The sequence below is a fragment of the Falco biarmicus genome, chromosome 1 (genome assembly GCF_023638135.1).
Source record: "Falco biarmicus isolate bFalBia1 chromosome 1, bFalBia1.pri, whole genome shotgun sequence".
Taxonomy (NCBI): domain Eukaryota; kingdom Metazoa; phylum Chordata; class Aves; order Falconiformes; family Falconidae; genus Falco; species Falco biarmicus.
In genome coordinates, this window is record NC_079288.1 from 89,117,831 (window position 1) to 89,142,700 (window position 24,870).

At 60.3% G+C, this 24,870-nt stretch overlaps 1 protein-coding gene across 2 annotated transcripts; it reads right to left on the minus strand.

Moving 5' to 3' along the window:
• Nucleotides 1-724: 724 nt before the first annotated feature.
• SIGLEC1 (sialic acid binding Ig like lectin 1) lies at nucleotides 725-20,953 on the minus strand. 2 transcript variants are annotated; one of them, XM_056361195.1, is made up of 22 exons: nucleotides 20,813-20,953; nucleotides 18,073-18,232; nucleotides 16,996-17,352; nucleotides 16,594-16,890; nucleotides 15,889-16,152; nucleotides 14,928-15,182; nucleotides 14,093-14,392; nucleotides 12,904-13,158; nucleotides 11,850-12,152; nucleotides 10,880-11,134; nucleotides 9,840-10,133; nucleotides 8,538-8,792; nucleotides 7,213-7,515; nucleotides 6,373-6,627; nucleotides 4,923-5,228; nucleotides 4,364-4,615; nucleotides 3,726-4,025; nucleotides 3,328-3,582; nucleotides 2,650-2,946; nucleotides 1,748-1,847; nucleotides 1,570-1,648; nucleotides 725-1,183 (listed from the first exon to the last, which is right to left on the minus strand). In XM_056361195.1, the coding sequence occupies exons 1-22, from the start codon at nucleotides 20,858-20,860 to the stop codon at nucleotides 1,148-1,150; spliced, it is 5,226 nt and encodes a 1,741-aa protein (XP_056217170.1). In that variant the 5' UTR covers nucleotides 20,861-20,953; the 3' UTR covers nucleotides 725-1,147. The 2 variants fall into 2 exon arrangements, with proteins under 2 accessions (XP_056217170.1, XP_056217177.1); XM_056361202.1 differs by having other exon boundaries at nucleotides 725-1,187.
• Nucleotides 20,954-24,870: the final 3,917 nt, after the last annotated feature.

Below are 24,870 nucleotides of genomic sequence, written 5' to 3' on the forward strand. Positions count from 1 at the left end.
TCCGGTGCACAAACAGGGGCAGCTGAACAGGCAGATAAGGGGGGATTAAGCACCCATATGAGGAGAGCATCATCCCTGGGCCCTCGCAGCCCCAAGCTGTGCTTGGGAAGCTCCAGCCCCATGCCCCGAAGCTCTGGTTGCTGCATATCTGCGACCAAGCCCCTGTCCAGGGGTGGCCAGCAATGTCCAGCGGCAAGGTGGCCGCAGAGTGACATCTAACGGCAGCAGGCCAGGAAGGGACATGGCCCAGCAGCCACCTTCCTTGCTGGGGGCTACGACTTCTGTGAGCGAAGCCCTCCCATGGCCCCCAGCCTCAGCTCCCCTCTGGCAGCACGGAGCTGACAGGACCAGGCTCCTCCTCATCCCCCACCTCTTCCCAGGCACCAAGGGGACACGTTTGGACCGGGGACACCTCTGCCCTCCTGTCCAACGGGACTGACAAGACAGATGCCAGGAAAATGGGATGCTGTGATCACAGACTGTCTCCGAGCATCACGTCCCTCATCTCCCACTGGCCCCGCAGCCCCATCTGCAGCCACAGCCATCGCTCCACAGCCCGGCTCTGGAGGGAGCATGGAGGAGAGAGCAGGGAAGGAATCACTTGCCAACACGGGAGAATCCCTGGGCAAACCAGCCCTGCCCAGCCCTGTGGCTACCTAGTTCCTCCACCCTTCCCAAAGCAGGGTGATAAAACCCTTCCCAGCTCATCCCAACGGACGCCGGCTGCATGTTGCTCCGGTTTTATTTCCCAACAGAGGAATTGCACACAGGGATGCCCTGGCACGCATAGCACCAAGGTGGGCAGCACCCTGGAGTGGCAGCTTTGGTGGAGGGACAGGAGGGCAGTGGTGATGGAGAGGCTGCCCCCAGGCTTGCATAATCACCCAGAGATTTATTTTTTTCCCAAGGTTTCACTGCTGGAGAGCAGCTCTGAGCTGTCACAGCTTGCTGGTGCCTGGCACATGTGGTGCACCATGCGCGGTGTCAAGCACAGACTGTACCCGGTGTGAGAACAACATCCATGGTGGGGGGGGACAAGGGGCGCGGTGGAACGGGGGCAGAGGAGACCGGGAGGGGATGGAGATGGATTATCCCCAGGGTAGTGGCTGCCTGGATCCAGCTAGGCCAGTGCTGTGTGCTTCCAGCATCAGTTGGAAAGAGCCACCAGCTTAAGAAGCTCCATCTACCTGGAAAAGGTTGGGGCTGGTTGGGGAAACCCTGCCCACGCTGGAGCCCGTGGGGCCAGGGGAGCCCCCAGAGCATCTCCCAGAGGGGTCAGCACAGTGTGTGCTGTGAAGCCCCTCTTGGATGAGACTGCAGGGGGAAATTCTGGCCCTCTGCCCCTCTTGGCCTTTCCCCAGCTCTGGCAATGCCAGCCAAGGCTGCAGCACCAGCACGTAGCCACCTGGCTGGCCCAGATCCTGGTCAGTGTGTGAGCCCAGACCTGCATCCCGCAGCAGTACCAAGATGCTCTCCAGCACAGTGCACCCCATGGACCCCCTGTCACTGGGATCCCCTGGGAGCTCAGGGTGGGGGGGTCCTCAAAGCTGGCCCCACCAAGGTCCCTACCTGCGCCTGCTCCTGCTCCTGTTTGCTCCTCAGCTCGAAGGTGTCATCAGCACTGGACCAGCCCCAAAACTTCTTTATCCTGCAAAGGAGGAGAGGGAGCTGCCAGCCCTGCTCCCGCCATGGCGCAGCTCAGCCAGGAGTCCCTGTCCCCCGACCCTGTCCCAGTCAGGGACGTTACCTGGGCCATAGCTTGACAGCCAGGAGGGCCAGGGCAGCCACACAGAGCACGGCCATGAGCAGCCCGGCCAGGACGGTGAAGGCCAGGAGGTGGGTGAGAGCTGTGGGCAGAGGGGAGCCAGGGCAGATCCCCGCCAGTGCTGGGGCTGCCGACTCGGCAAGACTGGAGTGGGCCCAGGGACCCCTGCGGGGGGGGGTGGGTGGTGACCTCCCTTGGCCCTTCTTCCCATGGCCCTGGTATGGGGACAGTGTGTGTGGGACTCCCCCAAAGCCTTAGTATGCCCCATGAGGGGTGAAGGGGACCCTGGGGAGGTGGCTGTGACAGCTGGACACTCCTTGGCACCACTGCCGGGTCACCAGGGTTGGGGACAGCCAGTCAGTGGGTCGAGGACACAGCATGGGGGGGTCACAGGGTGGCACAGTGCCACACGGGGACACTTGCTGCCCCTGCCCACATCACTGTCCCCTCCACCAAGGGGTCAGGCAGGCTGGTGTGCTGCTCCCTGCCAGCACCTGGGGACAGGCAGGGGCTGGACAGGGCAGGGGGAGTCACCCAGCACAACAACAAGCAGCAGCAACATGATTTGCTGTTTGTTGAACCCAGGCCAATTCCTCCTCCACTTTTTTGATCATTCTGCAGCATTCAATTCAATTTTCTGCTTCTGTGAGCTTTTTTAGCCCTTTCATGAGAACCAGCCTTCAGCCCCAACCTGGGACGCTACAGAAAAGCTCCTTGAAAGGAAATTGCCAATTCTTGCAGTAAAATCCTCCCTGTTTTCCCTTTCACCTAAGTACTCAGGGCCGATTCAACCCACTCCTGCTCCCCCACTGCTCCAAAACTATCTTTCTGTCACAAAATTCCCCGCTCCCTGCAGACACCACACATGGTCCAGCCCCACTCACTGTGCACGTTGAAGTAGGCACTGGCCGTGGCGTTGCCCAGGGGGTGGCCGGCCATGCAGGTGTACTCCCCTGAGTCCTGCGGCCCCACAGCCCCCAGTTCCACCCGGAGGCTGTTGTGGGAGGGGGTGCTGCGGACCCCTGGTGTGGTGGCGGGGGCCAGGCTGGAGGCCAGGAGGTGGCCATGGTGGTACAGGGCGATGGTGGAAGCCGGGTGGCTGTCAGCTGTGCACAGCACGATGCCTACCCGCCCGCTGCGGTTCTCCAGGAAGGTGCTGATTGACACGTCCCGGGGGGGGTCTGGTGGGGGGAGATGAGGCTGGCAGTGGGCCATGGTGGGGTCTCCCTGCCACACTGGCCTAGACACTCGCCAAGGGCTGCTTAATGCATCCCTCCTCCAGTCTGGAGCAGCTCCAGTCCCCCCAGCCCGGGGCTGATGGTGCCCCCCCAAGCTGGAGAGTCCTCCCCAGCCTGGAGCATGCTGGTTCCAAATCTGACTTTTGAGGGGGATCTGCAGCCACTGCTAGGTAAAACCCCGATGTTCTCTTTCCCGGGTACAAAGGGAGAGGAGCAGGGCAGGGAGTGGAGGAAGAAGAGGAGGAAGGCGCCCTGGTCACAGCAGAACTGTGCAGACAGGACGCATGTGATGCTGGGCTGGATGCACCCAGCGTGCACACTCACAGAGCACACGGAGGCTGAGCGGGGCCGAGGTGGCACTGCCCCGCATCCCACTTGCCCGGCAGTGGTAGGTGCCGGTGTCGGCGCTGGAGACGTGGGTGAGTACGAGGGAGCCGTCCGGTCCCTCCCGCAGCCACCGGCTGTTCTTGTACCAGGTGTAATTGGCCTCTTCACCTACCCAAGGGGTGGCCGAGCAGGTCATGGTGGCTGTGGTGCCTTCGGGGACTTCTGGCGAAGGCTCAACTGTGACTGTGACTCCTGAGGAGGATGGAGGAATCACGGGGTTCCTGGGTTTGCACAGGACACCACCATCCCCAGACACCCCCCACAAGCGACACTCCCACGGGAGGGCACACCAGGACCCCCACATGGGTCTTGCTGTGGCTCAGGGCTCCCTTCACCTCCCACATCCAGGAGCAGGGACGAGGACGCGGTGCCATAGCTGTTGTTGGCCGAGCAGATGTAGAGCCCTGTGTCCTGCAGCTCCAGCCCCGCCATGCCCATCCGCAGGGAGTTGGGGGCTGCCTGGACGGTGAAGCGTGGGTCGGCCAGGCTGTGGGTGGAAGCCAGGGGCGCGTGGCCGGGACCCCGGTACAGGGTGATGTCGGAAGGTGGGAAGCTGTCGACGGTGCAGAGCAGGACAGCCTGACGCCCTCCCCGGGGGTCCACCAAGGAGATGAAGGATGGCTCCTGGGGTGCATCTACAGCGATAAGGACAGCGTTTCCCCCCCCCTCCCCAAGCAGCTCTGCTGGCAGGGGACCAGCCCGGGGGGGGGGCGGGGGCTGACAGCTTTGCTGCTGGCTGAAGCGGGGCGGGGGGAAAGGCATGTGATGCCAAGTTTGGAAGCACCTAGACCCCCCACCCCGGGGGCCAGGGGCTGAGCTGCCCAGCCGGCCTGTCGCGGGATGTCACCAGGTGGCGACATAGACCATCCTCCAACCGCAGCATCCCTCCCGAGCTGCCCTGGGCCCCCTTTGCTGGCAGAGCCCCGCAGTGTGCATGCGTGCGTGTGTCCCCATGCAGCCCCTCCTCACTCACACAGCACCCTGAGGGCGGCGGGGGGGGCCCTGCGGCCACGCAGCCCCCTCCCCACTTGGCAGGCATAGGCACCGGCATCCGTGCGCCGGGCAGCGTGGAGGGCGAGGGAGGCGTCGAGCCCCTCCGCCAGCCACCGCCCGTTCTTGTACCAGGAGTAGATGGTGCCTGGGCGGGTGCCTGCATCCCGGCATGTCAGCATCACATCGGTCCCCTCGGGCACCTCGGCAGAGGGTCGCACCACCACCCTGATGGCTGGGGAGAGGAGAGCGGAGCTGGCCTTTACTGACATGAGGGGTTTGCCTTCCTCGGCTGTGGCTGGGGAAAAGCTTTTCCCAGCTCTGAAGCCACTGTCCCCGCCCAGCGGGGTGCGTGCGTGTGTGACCACTCAAGCTGTAGCAGAACCTCCCTGCCCCTCCACCAGCCCTGCATCACTCCCCATGACAACACTGACTTCAGTTGTACCTCTCAGTGCCCACACCAACCCGCTCAGGGGGTCCCCAGCCCCCTCGTCCCTGCCTACCCCCCCACCCCACCTCACCCCACATGAAGATGGACTCACCCTGCACACGGAGGGGCAGAGACACATAGGTGCTGCCGAGGGGGCTGCGTGCCTGGCACTCATACTCTCCCTCATCCTCTGCAGAAGCCTCCCGGAGCTCCAGCCTCAGTGTGTTGGGAGCCAGGGAGATGTGGCTGCTCTGCCTGGGGTGGTCACCTCCCACGGGGGGGCTGGAGGCCACCAGCTTCCCCTCCTTGAGCAGGGTGATCTTGGACAGGGGGTTGCTCTCCACCACACAGAGGAGGATGACTGCTGTCCCATTGCCACTCTCCGTGAAGGCCTTCATCTGCAGGTTCCTGGGGGGGTCTATGGGAAGGGAAGTGGGGTGGGAGAGAGGTGGACGGTAGGATAAGCAGCATCTCAGCGAGTTGGAGCATCCCCAGCCTGCGATGCTCAAGTTGGACTGGCTGCTTTCGTGGTCTTGGCTGGGCTGTGAGCTGACACAGTGATGCTCTGCTGCCAGCAATGTGGGACCTACTCGGGCAGCACTGCCTCTTTCCTCAGCATCCATGGTCCCCTTGAACCAAACTGACACTCAAAGCATGGCACAGACTCATTTGCTGAGCTAATTTCCAACCTGCAGCTCCAGCCATGCCGGCTGGGAGTAGGAGTATGGCACAGCACATGGCCCGGCCCAGCTCAGTGCTCCACTTGCATCCCAGTCTCAATCAAAAATATTTTTTGCACGTCAGTGCATGGCAAACCTCATCAGCAAGGCTGGTGCAAAGGCAGCATGGCTGTGGGTGCAGCTCGGGCCCATAATGCCAAGATATTTTTAGCATCCGGCATTCCCCATCCAAAATCAGGAGGAGGGAGAGAAGCAATGAATTTGTTGCCAGGGTCTCAGGCTCTCTGGAAGTCATTTCCAGGAGTGCTCCTCACTCACTCACTCCTCACAGCAGCTTTATAAGTTAAAGCCGTCTTTTTCTAATAAAAAGGGGGAAAAAATCTTACATTCTGACTTGCAACTACATTTTTTTTGCACGTCTTTTTTTAAACAAAGTCTGGTTTTCATTTTCCAAATCAGGGAGAAAAAAAAATAATCCTGCAACGTTTCCTGAAAGCCAAAGATTTTTCTGTTTCGGTTTGGTACAAAGCACAAGGACAAACTTGGGGCGCTTGGAGAAGCTTCACCAAAATCTTCTGCAGATGATGTGGGGCTCTTGGCCATGTCTGCTTGCCAGGGGTCTAACACAGGGCTGGGGTGTAAAGCTCGGCTGAGTTATCACCTGGGGCAAAGGCTAATTTTCATTGACACCCCCCCAAACTAAGCCAGGCCTTGCTACCTCCCACCCACCCCACAGCCCAGCAGAGCTCCCAGCCACAGGGACTGGCCAAGGGGCCAGTGACCCCACGAGGGACCTCCCTGCGGCGTGGCGGGGACCCTGCCCCAGGTGGGTGCGAGGGACCTCTCCCCCCTGCGTGAAGCCCCCTGTCCATGGGGACTCACAGAGGACGTTGAGGGTGGTGGGTGCAGAGCTGCGGGTCAGCGCTGGGGTCCGCACCGTGCAGTGGTAGGAGGCAGCGTCGGAGGCCGAGACGCTGGGGAAGGCGAAGATTGGGGCCGAGCTGCTGCTGAAATAGACCTGGTTCTTGTACCAGGCGTAGCTCAGCACTTCCCCACCACTGCTCGCAACCGCACAGGTCAGGTTGACAGCGTTGCCTTCCTGCACGTCTGGGGAGGGGGAGATCCAGAGCCTGGCAGCTGCGGTGGAAGGGGGAGCAGGTGATGCTGGGGCTGAGCGAGGTGGGCTGAAGACGATGGAGGGTCGGCAGGACAGGAGGGTGGTGGGCTGTGTGGTGGGAGAGCTGGTCCTGTCCAGGACTTCTGGCTGGGGGTCTTTTCCCATTATTCCAGACGAGAAGCGATGAAGATGCTGCAGCCCCCATCCCTATTAACCCCACCCCCGTGGCAGCCACAGGACAGCCTGGGGTGATGCCAGCTGTGTGATCAGCATCAGCAAGTGGATACAGCAAAGCCAGCATCACTTTTGCATCACCTCCAAGAGGAGCTGCAATTCCTTCGTGTCTGTGGCTCTGCATGCAGCTCACCGGGAACACCCCTGGCACAGCCCTCCCTTCCCACAAACACACATCTTCCTCCGTTTCTTCTCTGCTCCTGTGCTGTCCCTTCTATTCCAGCTTCTCTCTGCCCTCCCTTTCCCACGAGCATCCTCCAGTAGAGCCTGCCTTCTCCTCTTTGCCATATCCCTGCTCCATCACTGCCTGTCACTGCTCACACCGCTCGATCGCGTCGCAGTCCCCGAGGCAGCACCAGCCCTGCACTCACTGCTTGCCGTGAAGTTCGCCGTTGTGCTGGCGTTGCCATAGCTGTTGCTGGCGGAGCACACGTATTCCCCCTCATCCTCCAGCAGCACGGGGCTGATGCTGACCCGCAGCTTGTTGAAGGCCAAGGTGATGCTGAGCCGTGGCAGGGCAGTGCGCTGGGGCAGTGCTGTAGAGGCCACCAGTGCCTGGTCCTTGAAGAGAGCCAGCTCTGCCTGTGGGCTGCTGTCCACCGTGCACTGCAGCACGCCCCGCTGCCCCTCGGGGGTCTCCAGGAAGGAGGTCAGCACCGGCACCCGCGGGGGATCTGCCCAGGCCACACATTACACAGAGGGTGAGCAAACCCCACATCTGCAGCCAGAGCCCCCCAAGGCTGGGGTCCCCCCTCCCTTCCCCCCCAGGTCCTGGGTGGCATCACCTTGCCCCAGCCCCTTGGATACCCTGAGATGTTTGCCGTGGCTCCTGGCAACTTGCAGCTGGCACCAGGGCAGCAGCAGCCCACACTTGCACCAAAAGCATAAGCCACACTTCCTCTTTCCAGGATTTTCCCCTCCATCCCAGACAGACAACATTTCTCCTAACTGAAGTCTTTTAAAATTTAGATAATTTCAGGTCTATTGAAACATGTTTTTTTAACAGAACTGAAATATTTGCTGTTGTGTATTTCCCTCTATTGATGCGAGGCGGTGGGTGGCCCAGACGTGAGGCAGCCACACCGCTCCTCATCAGACAGTTCACCTTGAGAGGGGACACGTTCGACTGGTTTTAATTCAGACCAGGGGTTTATGGAGGAGATACACCCCCATAAACTTTCCACTTTCAACACTTTCTGGGCATGGGACACGCAGCATTTGGGAACAGGGACAGCAGTGAGGGCTGTGCAAGGCACCTGCTATGTGCCAGCCATAGCTCAGTGTGGCTGAGCAGCCTTGCTCAGCTTCCTGCCCCCAGCACCATCCCAGCCCGGCACTATCCCATCCCTGGCACCATCCCACACTAGCACCATCTCACACCAGCACCATCACACCCTGGCACCATCCCATCCTGGCACCATCCTATCCCTGGCACCATCTCACCCTGGCACCATCCCACCCTGGCCATTCCATCCCAGCACCACCCCATCCCTGGCACCATCCCATCCCTGGCACCATCCCACACTAGCACCATCTCACACCAGCACCATCCTACCCTGGCACCATCCCATCCCTGCCATCAGCACTATCCTACTTCAGCACCATCCTACCCTGGCACCATCCCACCCACCCTAGCACTATCCCACCCTCAGCACCCCACTCCCCCTGTCTCGATCCCCAGCAGGGTCCCACTCACAGGAGACGCGCAGGGCAACAGCCGGGGAGATGCTGGTCCCTGAGGGGCTGCGGGCTCGGCAGTGGTAGGAGCCGGCAGCCGTGCTGGCGATGTGGGGCAGTGCAAGGAAGTTGCCAGGGGTCTCCTGGAGCCGTTCACTGTTCCTGTACCAGGTGTAGATGGTGTCATCTGGTGGCTCTCCCGCTACCTGGCACGTCAGGGAGATGTCGTCTCCTTCCTGCGCCTCTGCTGACGGTGAGATGAGGACTCGGGCAGCTGGTGCAGGGAGAGATGCCAAGAGCAGCTCAGAGGGCACCACAGCGGTTTGGCACTGCCGGCCCCTGGGTGGCCGTGACACAGTGTGGGACAAAGCAAAACCCTCCTCGCTTCCCTAGCGCGCATCGTAGCGCTGCACGTTTTGGTGTCCTTGTTCTGAGCGGGGCAGCTGTGCAGCCCTGGTGTTATATATCTGCGCTGAAGAAAATGTGTTGCTCCCCGTCCCCATTAGCTGACACCCGCCCACCAACTCCATCACTGCTGGTACCCAGGGCTGAGGTGTTTGAATAAAGGTGGCTGGGTGTGTGTGTGTGTGTGTGTGTGTGTGAGCTGGCACCTCTGAAGTAGCAGCCGGAGCCTGGGTGGGATCCTGGGAGCAGAAAAACCCATGTGGACACCTCCACAGAGACACATTTGGATCAATCAGTCTGAGAGCCAGATCCCAACCCAAAAAATTGATTCCGTTCAGGATTCCTGTTACTGACACACACATCACATACTCACACCCCGGCAGATAACGTGGGTGCTGCCTCGCTCCAGGGTCTGGGTGCCGGTTAGGTGCCGATGCCCACCCGCAACCCTTGGGACAGACCACCGGGGTCCCAGCTCACCACACCCAAGCCCCTGCACAGGGACCCCCCCCAGCAGGGACAGGGACACCTAACCTCCACTGAGCTGCGGTGGGGGCAGCTCGATACACCGCATCACCAAGCAGCAGGTGCCGGTCAGTGCCCTGCGCTGGCTCCTGCCTGACGTGGGGTAGCGCAAAGCGATGTCCCCACTGCATCCAGGGGATGCATCACACCCTGCCACCATCACTCGCCGGTTCTGTGGCGCCTGTCCATAGCCTGCAATGCTCAGTGACATTTCCCTGCCCCGCTGTCACCACAGGACGGCTCGGGAGTGTGCGCTCACCCCGTCAGCAGGAACCAGGCGGAAAAGGTCACATCTCATGTCAGAGCCCTCCCGGCCCCCTGCTTGGTGCCACCTCAGTGCTGCCCCCGCTACTGGCGACGCTTGGCACATGGTGCTGCACGCGGCACTCACTCTGCACGTGGAAGTACAGGCGTTGGGCCACGGTGCCATGCGCGTTGGTGGCGGTGCAGCGGTAGCTGCCTTCGTCGGCTGGTGTCACCTCCCGCAGCTCCACCCGGAGGGTGTTGGGGGCTGCCAAGATGCCCACTCGTGGGCTGCTCCCCGCGGTGCTGGTGGCCACCAGCTCCTCACCACGGTGCAGGGCCAGCCAGGCGGGAGGGTTGCTTGCCACGGAGCAGTGGAAGATGGCCAGGTGGCCTCTCTGCGTCTCCAGGAAGGCACTCAGGTGGGGGTCCCGGGGGGCATCTGTGCAGGCAGAGGCAGGTGGCTGAGCAGCGATTGCTCACCAATACGAGAGCTCCTGGTTAGCAGCAGCTGCTTGGGGCCCCTGAGGAGTGGGGGGAGAGCTGCATCGCCTTCCAGAGGGGAAGGGGAAGGAGAAGAGGAAGGGGAAGGGGAAGGGGAAGGGGAAGGGGAAGGGGAAGGGGAAGGGGAAGGGGAAGGGGAAGGGGAAGGGGAAGGGGAAGGGGAAGGGGAAGGGGAAGGGGAAGGGGAAGGGGAAAGGGAAGGTATAGGGGAAGAGAAATGGGAGGGGAAAGAGAAAGGGAAAGGGAAAGAGAAAGGGAAAGGGAAAGGGAAAGGGAAAGGGAAAGGGAAAGGGGAGGGGAAAGGGAAAGGGAAAGGGGAGGGGAAAGGGGAAGGGAAAGGGAAGGGGAAAGGGAAAGGGGAGGGGAAAGGGGAAGGGGAAGGAAGAAGGGCCCTGCAAGCATTACACCTGCAGGATCACAAGCCTGCACGCACATTAAGTGCAGACTTGCACAATAGGGAGGTAAACACGCTGCAGGTGATGGCAGAGGGGTGTGGATGCTCACGGGAGGAAGCCCCAGGACATATACATGTGCTCAAAGTTCCACACGTGCACCTAAATCAGCTCTGCCCAGAGCCCGGGCACAGCTCCATGTGTGTGAACAGAGCTGGGCACGCTTGCACGGAGATGAGCTACAAATTCCATATGACAACAAACTGAGCATCCTCCAGCAGCCTGTACGTACACAGCACATCCAGGGAGATGGTGGGAGAGCTCCGGCTGCCGCCGTCGGTGGTGGCTTTGCAGCGGTACAGACCGGCATCTGTGCTGGCCACTTGCCGAAACACCAGGGAGGTAGCCAGGCCCTCGGCAAGCCACTGCTCATTTCGGTACCAGGTGATGTTGGGCTGAGCCAGGGAGCCGCTGCTCAGCTGACAGGTTAGGTTGGCGGCCTGGCCTTCCAGCACGTGGGGGGATGGAGCCACTGCAATGTTGGCAGCTACGGGCAGGGGCAGGGGGCAAACAGGCATCAGCTCAGCTGGGATGACCAGCACTGCCTCGGCAGTGCCGGGGTGAACACCCACCCCAGGGCTGGCCAGCTAGCGAGTGACTGTGCAGCTATTCCAGAAGGTAAATGCCGGCTAATCCTGCTGCACTCTGAGCTGGATCAGCTCCCTGTGGGAGCTGGGCATGAGCCACCCAGGGCCTCACCAGCCCAGGGGGGATGTACCAGCAGGAGGGAGCCCGTGGGAACTCCCTCAGCAGGGATTTTGCTCAGCATCCCCAGTCACACACAGGCATGGAATCCCTGCCAGGAGCTGGAACCCTCACTACAGCCACGGGGGAGCCCACCAGACCCACCAGGAGCCCATCAGACCCACCAGGAGCCCACCAAACCCACGAGGAGAGGCTGGAGGGGCCAGAGGGGCTGGCACAGCACCCTCTGATAGCAGCCCCCACTTTAACCCTGCTCACTCGAGCACCACATGACTTGCGCACAGCAGCTCTGTTGAGACAGAAGCTGTTTTGATACCCTGGATTTCACGGGCACGTGGCCTTTTTCTGCTCGTTCTGTCCATCACCCTTGATCTCCTGAGCTTGCCTCCTTCCCTGGCATTCGCTTCCCCCCTCCCCTCTCCGAGGCTTTTCCCAGACGCTGCGGGGGTGTGTGGCGGCCGGCTGTACCCTGCCCACCGCCCCTTCCCCACACTCACTCTCAGCCCTGAAGTCTATGGCTGCGCTGGCATTGCCCTGCAGGTTCCCAGCCCAGCACACGTAAGTCCCCTCATCCTCCAGCACCACCTCCTGCATCTCCACCTTCAGACTGTTGTAGGAAAAGGTGGCATGGACCCTGGGGTTGGGGGCTGTGGGACAGCCCCATGTGCAGGCTACCACTTCTTCTCCTCTCCATAGGGTCAGGTTGGACTCTGGGTCACTCTCAACGGTGCACTGGATGACGCCCAGGCGCCCACTCTGGGTCTCCAGGAAGGAGCTCATCGCTGGTTGCCTTGGTGGGACTGCAGGGTTCAAAAACCTCTAGTGAGAATATTATGGATCCCTGAGGTTGGGAGAACCCCAAGAATCTGAGGGATTGCTGTTTTTCAGGGCCACCCGAGCAGCCCTGGTTGGCACATCTGGTTGACACCCCAGGGTCCCACATCTGCCAGCTTATAAGGGACCTGCATGTCCCAGGCACCTCTGTTGGCACCTCTGCTGTCACCTGGCTTGAGCTCAGGGTCTGAGTGTCCAACCCTGGACAGATCTGCAGAGACCCCTGTGATCTGGGCACCTGGGGACCAGGTGTGATCCACATGTCTACCATGGTTACAGAAAAAGGCCATTTTGTCAGGACTGAAACTTCCTAATTATGTTTTTTCTGGTTTGGTACCAGAGAAGATTTTTATTTTATAGCACAGAAAGTATTTGAAAGGCAAAGTCCAACCGGAATATATTTTTCACAGGGATCATTTATCATTCTGAACAATTGAATCTAATTTCATGGGACATTTTAAAACTCTTTGGTTCCTGGGAATTTTAGGATTCTCCAAATATCTCCTCCCCCAAATTCACAGATTTATCTGCAAAAGGGAATTTTCCACCCTCTCCACATTCCTGCCCAAGAGCTGCTTGGCTGTGCTTGGCAGTGATGGGGGAAACCTCATGGTGGGAAGAGCAGAGGGGCTTCCCAGCAGGGCTACCCAACCCAGACCCCAGGACCTCCCTCAGAGCCTGGGTGTTAGCAGCAGGAGCCCCCCTGGCAGCACTTACAGAGTACACGGAGCGGGACAGCCACCGACGTGTCGCTGCCGTTGCTGCTGTGGACGCTGCACTGGAAAGCACCTGCATCCTCGCCGCGGATGGAAGGGAAGTGCAGTGTCGGGGCTGAGCTCTCCCGAAGCCACTTGCTGTTCCTGTACCAGGTGTAGAGGGTCTCCCCTGCCACGTCCCGAGCCCCCAGGCAGGTCAGGGTGACGGCTGCCCCTTCCCACACCTCTGATGAGGGCTGGATCAGGACCTCCATAGCTGAAGGAGAGTTGGGAGAGGGATGTCAAGGAAGGAGGGAAACCTCTGCTGCAAACCTTTGCCCTTCCCCTGGCTCCATCTCCCAAAGCCCCATGCTCAGCTTCCCTCCAAGGCAGGACTTGAGCTGCCCCTTCCCTCATAGGACCCCATGGCATCGGTGGCTGCGTCTTTGGTGGGTGACGTTCTCTTGGGGACACTGGACATCAGCTGGGATGTTTCCAGGCGAGCTGATCCCCCAGCACTCTGCCACCAGCAGAGACAAGCGGGGCCTTTTAGAGCTGGATGACTGCTCCCAGGACAGGCTGGGTCCCCTCTGCCACTGGCCGGTGACCGGCTGGACTGGAGGCATCTTGGCCAGCTTGAAATGGACCCCAACTTTACTGCTGTGGCACCCAAACTCGGGATTATTTTCTCTGAAATTGGACCCTGAGGTCCATTTTGCTTTCTTTTGACATCCTAAAGGAGGTTGCCCTTGGACAGGGTTTTGGGGGGCTTTTTGCTCCTCCTGCTGCCTCTGTCACCCCAAACCATGGCTGAGGGAGCCACAGAGTGCAGAGGTGTCGGAGATGGAGCAGGAGGAGCTGGTCCCCGCTGCATGCCCAGGTGCTGTGTGCCGCCAGGGGCTTGCAGGCACAGGGAAGAAAGCTTGGACAAACTTTGCTACTAATTTTGCAGCATTTTGAAAAACGAAACTGGGGAGAACCTCCAGCTCTTTGAGCAGCTTCAACACGCCAAGGTGGGGAAGGGCTGTGTGGAGGCCACCACCACCACATTGTCCCCAGGATGCCGGTGTGCCACAGGGGTCCCTCCAGCCCGCAGGGCTTTGTGAATCCCCCCCCCAGCCCTGCAGAAACCTCCCCAACAACCCTGGGGGTTCATGGACACCCAAGACCCAGGGCTGGGAGCTTGACAGTCCCCTCACACCGGGACTCACCGCGGGCGACGAAGAGCTTGGTGGCGCTGGTGTTGCCGTAGGCGTTGCTGGCCATGCAGCGGTACTCCCCGCTGTCCTGGGGTCCTGTACCCCGGATCTCCAGCCGCAGGGCGTTGCGGGATGTGGTGACACCTAGCCGCTGGCGCGGGGCTGCCTGTGACCCACTGGCTGCCAGCAAGGTGCCATCGCGGTAAAGGGCTATGGTGGCTGGGGGGTGGCTGTCCACAGTGCAGCGGATGATGGCCAGCCTGCCACCCTGGGTCTCCTGGAAGAGCATGATGGTGGGGGTCCGGGGGGGGTCTGCGAGAGGGGAGAGGATGCTGCAGATCAGGAGGTGCCAGTGCTGCGGCCACTACCTGCACGTGGGGCACGTCCAGCCCCGACCCGCGCTGCTGCCCCTCTGAGCTGCTTTCCCCCTTACATAAGCGGGTCATATTTACTCACAGAAATGTCAAAGCCAAACCCAAGGCTATTTTATTTTCCCCCTGACTTGCAAAAGCTTCTGAGCTGTTATTATCATAGCTGGCTCCTCGGTTAGTAACCTCCCAGCAGTTTCTGGTGTGTAACAGATTAGTGGAGGCGTGGGAGATGCTGCGATGAGCAGACGGGTCCCTGCTGCAGCAAACACCGCTTAATGGTACCTTCAAATGCAGCTCACAACCAAAAATTGTTGCATTTATAGCAACTTCTACCCAGGAGGTCTGAAACCTCCTTTTCAGCAGGACTCAAGGCGTTTGGAGCAGAGCCTTTGTTTAAACGCAGGGGTTTGCACGGCCCCTGGCACAAAGGGACCCTCACCTGGCTGGGACCCATCTAGGAGTCCGTGGGCACTCACATGTCACGCTCAGACTGACGGCCTGGGACGTGTCGCTGCCCCGATCATTGGTCACCTTGCAGGAGTAATAGCCGGCATCGCTGGCGGCCACGTGGTGGAAGAGCAGGGTGTGCGCCGTGCCCTCCTTGAGCCAAGCGCTGTTCTTGTACCAGGTGTAGTTGAGGTCCTGGCCCTCCCTGCCAGGGACGTCGCAGGACAAGGTGGTGGGTGTCCCCTCCTGCACCTCAGCTGCTGGGCTCACCGAGATCTCTGCGGCTGATGGAGATGGGAGCGCATTCAGGGGGGGTCTTGGCAGCAGGAGAGCAGCCCCCCACCTCACTCCGCCCAGGGCAGAGTCTGGGGACAGGCAGGAGCCCCTCTGCCCCCCAGGGATGACAATTGAGGCAGGAGGCGTTTGGGTTTGTCCCCTGCCACCAGCACCTTGCCAGCTGGGGCTCAAATTCCAGACTTAATGCAAAGCACCAGGGGCAAAACTCATGGTGGGTGCTGCAGCATGGCTCACCTTTCAGGGTGGGCTCTGGGGGGAGCAGCCCAGCCGGGGGGAGATGCTCCCTGTGGGACTCTGACACGGGCAGACTCCTGGGGCTCATCTCTACCACAGTGTCTGGTGGAGGACCCTGGTCCCCCCTCCCTGCAGACCACCTTGATTCTGAATCCCCACGAGCTCTGACCAGCAGCAGCAGTGAAGCCTCACAGCTGGCTCTGCTCTCTGGGCTTGCTGGAAATCCCTCCCTGCCCTGTTTTTGGGGCTCGCCAAAGCCCTGTGCCATGAGGGATAAAGAATGCAGGCATGGCATGAGGGAGGCACCACACCCCTCCATCCCCAGCTCCTGGACCTCCAGCTGGTACCAGCCCCTGCCCACACCAGTCCAGACTCGCCGGGTAAACTTGCTCCCAGTGCCACGGCCCCGCTCCCCCTCCAGCAATGCCCCAGCCTCTGGCAAGTTCCCCTGGCACTTACAGAAGATGTAAAGCACCACGGCAGGTGCTGCGCCAGCCCCAACGTCGTTCTTGGTTTCACAGTGGTACTGTCCGTAGTCCTCGCGGCGAACCCCTCGAAGGGTCAGGATCTGCTCGCTGCCCACAGCCACTCTGTCCTTGTACCAGTGGTATGCCGAGACATGGGGGTAGCTGCTGCTCACCTCGCATGTGAGGGACACCGTGTCGCCCACACGGATGTTCTGCGTGGAGGGGCTGACTGACACCTGGGTGTCCTTAGGGGCATCTGCAGGGAGGACAGACGGGCATGGTGAGGCTGGGCAGGACCCATGGGATGCTGCTGTAACGCATCCTGCTGCTTATATGTGAGGGTCTGGTGTGGGGAAAAGGGGAGATGGAAAGGGGGGCAGAGCTGCCCACCAGCAGTGAAGTGGTGTGGGCACAGCTGTGGCACCAGGGTGTGCCATGGAGCTGGAAGCTGGCACTTCAGCAGTGCTTACAGGACTGATCACCAGCTCCAGCCATGGAGAGCTGTGGGGGAACAGGAAAGGGAGGGAGAAGCAGGACGAAACTCTCCTCTGGCCTTTTGCAAGGAGCCCCGGGAAGGAGGCAAGGGAGGAGGCACGGTGGGTGGCAGGAGGAGGACCTGGGTGGTGTGGCCGTGGCAGAGGTGCCCCCATCCCCGTACTGCACTCAGCCAGCCCCTGTGCAGAGCCACCCCACGTACGTCTCACCCGCAGGACGACCTCACTGGTTGCCTTCTTGGAGCCATAAGAAACTTCGCAGAGCAGCTTTTTGGAGTGGTCCTTCCAGGAGAAGGAGGTGGTGAGAGTCAGGTGGTGGCTGACCCCGTTCGTGTCCAGCTGGACCCAGCCAGACACCACCGAGACCTGGGGGTCGTAGCCCTCCCAGCGCAGGGCAGTGTCGCTCAGTGGGCAGAAGTAGGGTGTGGAGCACTGCAAGGTGGATGTTTGCCCCTCGGTTTGCTCCTCACTGGCAGCAATGCTTGGGCGATCAAGGTCATCTGGAGATGGAGAGCAGAGGGATAGAGAGCAGAGGGTGGGATGTCAGTGTGAGGACAGGCAGGCAGGGAGCTGGCAGAGGGGAGGTGTCTCACCACTATACCCACCCAAAACACTCAGCATCACATCCCTCTCCGCTGACCACCGGTCACCGTTGACGATCTCAAAGCGGAATCTGTAGGGCCCATGGTCCTCCAGCATCAGTCTCCGCAGCAGCAGGGTGCAGTTGCGAGCAGCGGGGTCCCCCAGGAGCTGGGCACGGTCCCTGAAGCCAGCATCCACCTCCTGGGCTGCCGAGTGGTACACCAACGTCTTTTGGTTATCATAATCCTTGTACCAGATGGCCACGATGCCGTCGTCAGCTGCCATGTCATCAGGGTAGCTCAGGGTGCAGGGGATCACCACACAGGAGCCCCTGATGCCCTGCAGGGACGTGGGGTAGGTGACCCCCCATGAGCCAAGGGCTGTGTTGGAAGGAGGCAGAGGGAAAAAGAGGGTCAGGGTGCCAGCCGGGCAGGGGCCTGCTGCCGTCTGCAGCCCCCCTGTGCCCCTCCTGGGACCCACTGGGCCACGTTGCATTGCCCGGGCTGCCTGAGCAGGCAGGTGGGAGAGGAGAATAGGAGTGTGAGATAAAACCCCCCAGGAGAAAATTTCAAGGTGGAGACAAGGAAAAGCTGGGTGATGCTTTTGGGCAGTGCAAGGAACCAGCTGGATTAGAAAAGCAAAGGCCAAAATAATTAGCAAAAAAGGAAAAATTGCCCTCCAAAAGCTTATTTTCTTAAACACACCCCAGCTCCTTGTCCTTCTTCTCATGCCCTGGCTGTTCCCCGCCACCCCATGCCCACCCCATCCTGGACCCCGGCCCCATCCATGGTGTCCATGGGTACCACGTGCCTGCCCGTCAGGAGGAGTAGCATGGGAGCATGGCACAATGCGGCACATGCCAGCAAATCTCTCCAGAGCATCTGCTGTGCCACGGCCCATGGGAAAGCCAGGACCAGCCTCGGGGTGCCCAGAGCTTGTCCTGCCCATCCCTTGAGCATTGGGCAGGGCTGCTGGCAGGGCCAGGGCATCAGCACTTCAGCTCCCCCGTATCCTGGTGCAGAGCCAAGCCACCAGCCCCTGTGGGGAACCAGACTGTGCCGGCAGGGTGGGAGGCAGCAGATCTCTCGATGACACCATACCTGGTGGGATGAAGCTGGCCAGGAGGATGAGCCACTGGGGCAGGCCCATGGCAGCCCCCCGGGCACTGCTGGGCGTCCTGGGGAACAGAGGCAAGGCAGGCTCACACCGTGAGGGTGGGAGGTGGCCAGTCTCCGAGGTCGGCGTTTGGCAGAGGGGACTCTGACAACAAGAAGAGGTGGCCAGAGGTCTTGAAACACATTGTTCATCAACATGTTATTGATCTACATTATTGATAAATCCTGCTTGCAGCAACAGTGGTAACACTCTGGTGTGCAGTGGTGACCAGTGGGGCCAGGGACCAGAGGGACATGAGGGTCCCCTCAACTCCCTGAACTCCCGTGGGAGTTAAGGAGCTAGTCCGGGTTTATCAGTGAGGTGACAAGGTTTATGGAGCTTATTCCTGTGCTTGCTGCATCCGTGTGAGGCAGGGAGCAAATGAAGAATAATATTGACACGGAAAATGTGCATGTGGCATGGGATGGGGTCATGCAAATGCCGGGTATGGGAGTCTGGGCTGAAAATAAAAATGAAGGCAAAGGCAAAGGAAAGCACCTGGAATTAATAGGAGAGAAACTTCCAAGGAAGGACCCTTGGGGAAATCTCCATTAAGCCAGAAATCCCAATGATGGACTCATGACTGCCAGCCAGGCTCTGGAGGGTCTGAGCATCGGGCAGGGGGTACAGCCATGGGGTTGGGGGACAGAGGGACACAGGCGGGCTTGTGTTAAAGCTGTCCTCATGTCACAGCTCCGCCGCACACAGCATCCCGGCTGCTGAAATGCTGGGGACACCACGGTGCCAGTTCCCCGTGGGAGCAACCAGACGACTGGCTGCAGAGGGCTGAGGGTCCGGCCCTGCAGGTGGGACTGGTGCAAAAACACAGGTTTTTAGACTCCGCAGGTTTTGTTTCAGTAAGACCAGCTGTGGTGAGGGGGAGCACAGCCATGGCCCCAGCCTGGCACAGCCCGTGCCCTCCCCTCCCCGCTGGGCTGTTGTACATTCAGGTGGGACAGTTTTAACTGGGATTTATCTATTTTTAATAGGATTATATAGTTTTTTGCAGCTCTAGACTGAAGAAAAATGACTTAATTATACTTAAATTTAAAAAAGCTATTCTGTGATAAACCAGATTTTTTTTTCTTTATTAGGGAAGTGAATTATTTGATTTAAATTTATATCTTTATCAAACATCTTAGCAATCTTTCCATACTGAACAAGGCAGCTCTTTACTCCCTGAGCCAACCTTTTCCTCCTTCAATGATTTGCGACTTTGCTAACACCTTTTCCCCCAGCATATGCTTTGAATTTGCTTGCTGCTGATTTGGTTTAGGGAGGTATTTCAGACTCCAAAGCACTCGTGAGACCTTTAGTTTTGCCTGGGATTTTTTCTGGCCAAACCGAAGCACCAAGCAGCAAATGAAATGGCCCCTGGGTGACCGTGCGTGTGGGGGTTACTACAGCCCTGGTCCCCCCGGCACCGCGGGGCTGGACGGCTGCCCAGGGTGGGGGAATAGAAATAGCAATGGGATCGGTGGGGGCCACCGGGCTCGGGGCGAAGGAGGAAGGAAGTGCTGGCTCAGCGCCTGGGTCTGTTCCCCAGTGCCCTGCTCGTGCCGACACCAAGTTTTGTTTCTTCTGCCACACTTCTCCCAGTTTCAGTTTCTCAACCTTTGGTGCAGGATAGGGACCCCAACTCCCCACCACCCCACCACCCTGGGCTGCGGCTGGGGAACACAGCAGCCAGTGCTGGGCACTGCTGCTTGTTCACTCAAAAAAAAAATTAAATTTTTATGAAGATTTCTTGACAAAAAGCATTTGTAATAGGCTCTGAGTGTGTGTGCATGTGCAGAATGCGGTGGTGGTCTGCGCAACCACATCGCACGCACCAGAGCAGAAGGTGTTGTGTGTTATCATCCAGCGCCAAGTAGGCAGGAATATTTAGATTTCGGGCATTGGAAAAAAGGGGGAAGAGGCAACTGCCCTTGTAATGGTCTCCTCTGCACCCACAGCCATGCTCAGCTGTGGGACAGCCAGAGAAATCCCTGTGAGGGCTCCTGTGCATGCCAGCAATTGCAAGGGAGCTCCCTAAATTCAAACTTTGGTAAAAATTGTTTGTTGGCACAGGAATGTGGCAAGCAAGGCTGAGCCCAAAGAGGGGAAACTTCTGGTGTTGGTCCCTTCAGCCTCCACCATGCCCCAGTGCAGAGACAGCAACAGAGATGGGGACCATGGGACGCTCGGGCAGCGTGCCCCCAGGACAAGGGGTGGATATGAGCCCCCTGTGCCTGTGCTCCCACCCACTCCTCGGGGCTGGGGAGCCCACCTCCCTGCCGCCTGTCCTGTCCCTCTGCCCATGGGACCTGGGGAGGGCAGCGCTGGCAGTCACAGCTTTGCCAACCTCTGCTGCCCGGGGCCTTGCACCAAGCCCCTGCCAAGGGGTGCAGGTCAGGTATGTCCCTGGCTCCAAACCCAGCCCCAAGCCTGGACCCAAGGCCTTGAGATATCTGGGCAACTTCCCCAGCCCCAGCAGAAGACAGATGAAGCTCAACCCCACAGAGATGCTCTCGCCACTGGCTCTCTTCATCTCCGCCCCACAGCGAGGTGCCTGGGAGCAGCCCATGCCACCCTTGCACAGCATCATGCAGGTGCCTTGCCCCAGCCCCATGGGGTGAACACCAGGGCCAGGCTCTGCCCCGGGTGTCCCCATCCTGGCACCTCCCCGGTGAGCGGTGGTGTTACCTGGGAGTGCCAGTGCCGCTGGCGGTGCAGGGTCCTGAGCCGTGGCATGGGGAATGGCTCCTGCCCCTCGCTGCTCAGGGGCTGCTATTTATTTGGTGCGGGGGGTGAGTAGCCCAAAACGGCATCACTTCCCCGTTCAGGGGTTTGTCCCTGCTGCTGCTTTTGGGAAGTGGCTGACATCATCAGCTATTTCTTGCCTTTTACTAATTTGGGGCTGGTTTTGGGGCAGGGGCTGTGGCAGTCCCCACAGGAGGTTTTTGCAGCGTCCCAGGCTGAGGGACATTGGGAGGCTGCATTTCTTTGCACTACTGCAGCCTGAGCAGCATCACCTTCCTGGCCCCAGAGTCCCTTGGGGCATCCTTGGCCCTGTGCTGTGCCAAAGCCCCAGAGCAGGGTGATACCCCAGCCCCAGGGGCACCCACCCAGTGTGCCCAGTGGGTGTCTAGGTTTAGGGGCCTGCCAGGATCCCCCGATCAGGGCTGCTGAGCCTGCAACAGGGAGAGCCTATGCTGGTGGTGGAGATGACTGCAGGGACAGAGATGCGGCTGCAGCCAACGTGCCACCTGCCCAAGTCCTCCCTGGGCAACGTGTCACTCAGAGACTTGATTCTTGCTGTTAATTTGTGGGTTTTCACTGCAGAGTGCCCAAAGCGAGGCGAGAACTCTGCCAGAGGGACCCCAGCTCAGCATCAATGCTGCAGCAAGACACACAGGGATGCAGAGGCTGCAGCTGCTGGACCAAGCCCAAGGGGTTTGCACTGAGGCTGGGGCACCATCCCCTTGGGTTCTCAGGAGAGGACTGCTGAGGGGCTAAGGGGAACCTGCACGAGCAGCAAGCAGGAGCAAATGACCCCAGCAGCATGGCTGCCCTGAGGCCGGCACTACAGCGTGACCTCCAGGCAGGGGCTGGGCTGAGCCTTGCTGGTTTGGGGCAGGACCCAGATCCAGCCTCTGCCGCAGGCGCCTGCACCGAAGGGCCCCGGCAAGAGCAGCCTGAGCACTGGGTAAGGCTGGCACCCAGATGTGATGGCTCAGGGTCAATGCTCGACCTTGTGCAAGGGGACTGGGAGTGTGGGAAACTGCCCTCCAGGACCTCATGCTGCTTGTGCAGTGCCCCACCATCCCCCTGCAGCCACTCCGTGCCGTGCCAGGCTTGACTCAGCTGGCTTGGGTGCTGAGCCAGCAGGGCAGGAGGGGCAGCTCCCTCCAGCCTCAGCGAGCCCCTCAGGCTGTGCCAACTGCCGCCAAGCAGCACTGCTGGAAAACTGGTCCCAGACCCCGCTGGTGAGCAGGGAGCTGGATGCTGGCACAGGGAGGCTGTGCCGAATCTGCAGATGGTGTGGGGGCCACATGCATTGACCCCTTGGTTTGGGAAGCTACCGAGCTGTTTCCTGACACAGCACTGAGTGAGGAAACCCTGACTTAGGCAAGTGTGGCCATATGGCATCTGGTCTCAGGCTGGCTGATGCCAGGGCTTCTGCAAAGAGCCAGAGTGGCCATCTGGCCCTGAGGCAGAAAAGCCTGAGGCATCTCTACCCAGCTTCAGCCCTTGTTCTGCATCAGCTTCCTGAGCCTCCACTTCCCTTTCGGTCCTTCACATTGCTTTTGCCAGAGCAGATGCCCTCACATAGCACAGTGCTGGGTGCTGCCATCTCCACTCGAGGTTTGGGTGCTGTAGGGCCTGGATGTGACCCTTTGCTCTGCATCCCTGGTGCAAACACACCCCCATGGTGTGCAGCAACATGATCCAGAAGATGCAAGGTCCAGGCTAGAGCAGCCAGCCCAGCTCCATAAGATGGCAAGCCCTGCCCAAGCAGAGCCTGCTCCTGCCAGGATGGAGGGTGTTTCTCCATCAGGGGTCTTGGGAAGGGTGGAGTCAGGTCAGGCTTGCAAGCAAAGCCAGGGAGCTCTCCTCCAGCATGGTGCACAGACCCAGTCCAGGCTTGCTGGTTCCCAAGACGATGGGTTATGTCGAGTCCCTTTCAAAGAGCCATTGGAAACCTGCACCCATCTCCCGATCAGCCGCAAAACCTCGTCCCACCCTCTGGACATGTCCTCAAGGCCAACAGTCCACCTTGCCCCAGCTCCCCAAGCCCTGCAGAAGCTCAGGAGCCCGGCAGACATGTTTGAAGTGAGGCATTAGTTCCCATGCCTGCTCAGCATCCCCACCCGCCCGCAGCTTGCACCCTGCCTGCCCCCGGCCAGCCAAGCTGCAGGGACACACGAGCTTCCTCAAAGCGGTGGGGCGGGCAGCAGCGGAGCTCACTGTCCCGGCTGGATCAGCTGCTCACAGGGTGCCAGGCACGAAGAGGCTGCCTGCTCCATGGCCCTCTGCCCCCAGCCTCCGTGTGGGCAGCATCCAGGGGCAGAGCCCCATCCGGTTCCTCTTTCCAGGTCCCAAGACATGTTCCCCCGGGGTGGTGGCCATCTGCAAAAGGGAACCTTCAGGGGAAGCAGAAGCAAATGAAGAAAATCAGGGAAATCAGTGAAAGTGTGCAATGTGCCAACAAAGCTCATGCCCTGCTCTCGGGGAGGGAGGGGTGGCCGTCGCTGCAACTGGGGGGCAAGCATCATCGTCCTGGGGGCAAAGCTCTCCCCGCCTTGCCCCGTGGGTTGCCCCCCACCCGTGACGCCTGCTGGCGTGGCTCTGAGCCCCGCGCGTGTCCAGCTGCGCTGGTGGAGGGGCAGGAGCCAGGACCAGGAGGAGATGTGGGAGGCAGCTCGCTCCTTGCCCGAAGGAATGTGGGCTGGCCGGCATACCAGAGTGATAAGGGGCTGCCTGGGGGCATCCCAAGAATGTGAGGTGTGGGCTCTCGGGAGGGAGAGGAGGGAAAACACCCATGGGAAGACTGAGCATAAATCAGCCATCCCACCCCAGGGACACCCTCTCCCACCGCAGTCCCCGCTGGCTGAGGGCACCCCAAAGCCAGCTCCGCAGCGGGAATGGGGGGCAAAGCCCTGCTTCCCCCCTGCGAAATTGGTCTGGTTTGGATTTGTGGCAGTGGGATGCTGCTGGGAGAGGGAAGAAGCGGGAGAGGAGGCAGTGACGGAGGCCGGGGCCAGATCTCCCTGCGGCCCTCCCAGAGCCTCGCCCCGACCCTCCTGGGGTGAAAGGCTGTAAGAAAAGGACAAATAAAACAAACAGCCGTTCCGCTGGGGACAGGCTATAAAACCGCGGCCAAGCCCCAGCGCCGCCGCGCTCAGCGCTGGCACCTGAGTCAACAGCGACTATTTTTCTTCGGGAGGGGGGACTGTCCCGGCCGGGGGGTCCCGGCTGGCCGCCAGGCCGAAGGGAGAGGGGCTGCCTTGGGGGCAATGGGACAGCCCCAGGACCCAGTCCCCACTGCTCAGAGGCAGATGGATATTGGGGACCTGCTGTGTGGTGGTCTGGGCACACCCCCCGCACCTCTCCCAGCCCCCCCCACATTGCACCCAGCAGCACCCAGGCCCCCCCCAGCGCCAGGCACATACAGGTCCCACTAGCCAGAATTTACTGAGGCATGCCAAGGAGGGGCTGACAGGTATTTAACTCTTCCCCTACAGTCCCATGGAAACAGTTCAGGCTTGAGCAAGAGCCGGCATCCCGCTGTGCCCCCCCCCCCTCCGCCCCCAGTCCCCAGCACTGGAGGGGCCACCAAGGGTCACCCAGCCCTGGGAACACAGCCCAGCTCATTTCAGCGCCGGGTAAATATTTTCTTTGGCAGTGGGGTAGGTGTGAGGCCCCTGGTGAGCCCACACAGCCCCCCAGCTCTGTCCGCTGGCTGGGCTCTGCAGAGCTGGGGGGGCCAGGGTTGACTGCAGTGGAAGGGGCTGTGAGCTGGTGAGGGGGTCCCTGGTGTGGCAGCCTGTCCCAGGGGCTGCCCCAGCCACATTGGTGTGTGCCCCCAATGTCTGGGGTTTTTCCTCACCCCAGGAGTGCCAGAAGAGAGGAGGGAACACAGTAGGGTACTGATTCCTCACCAGGGGGTTTAGGGGCCCCTGGGCTGGCATAGGCTGGCATGGGGTGGGACAAGGTGGGATGAGATGGGATGGGAGGGAATGGGTTGGCATGGCATGGCA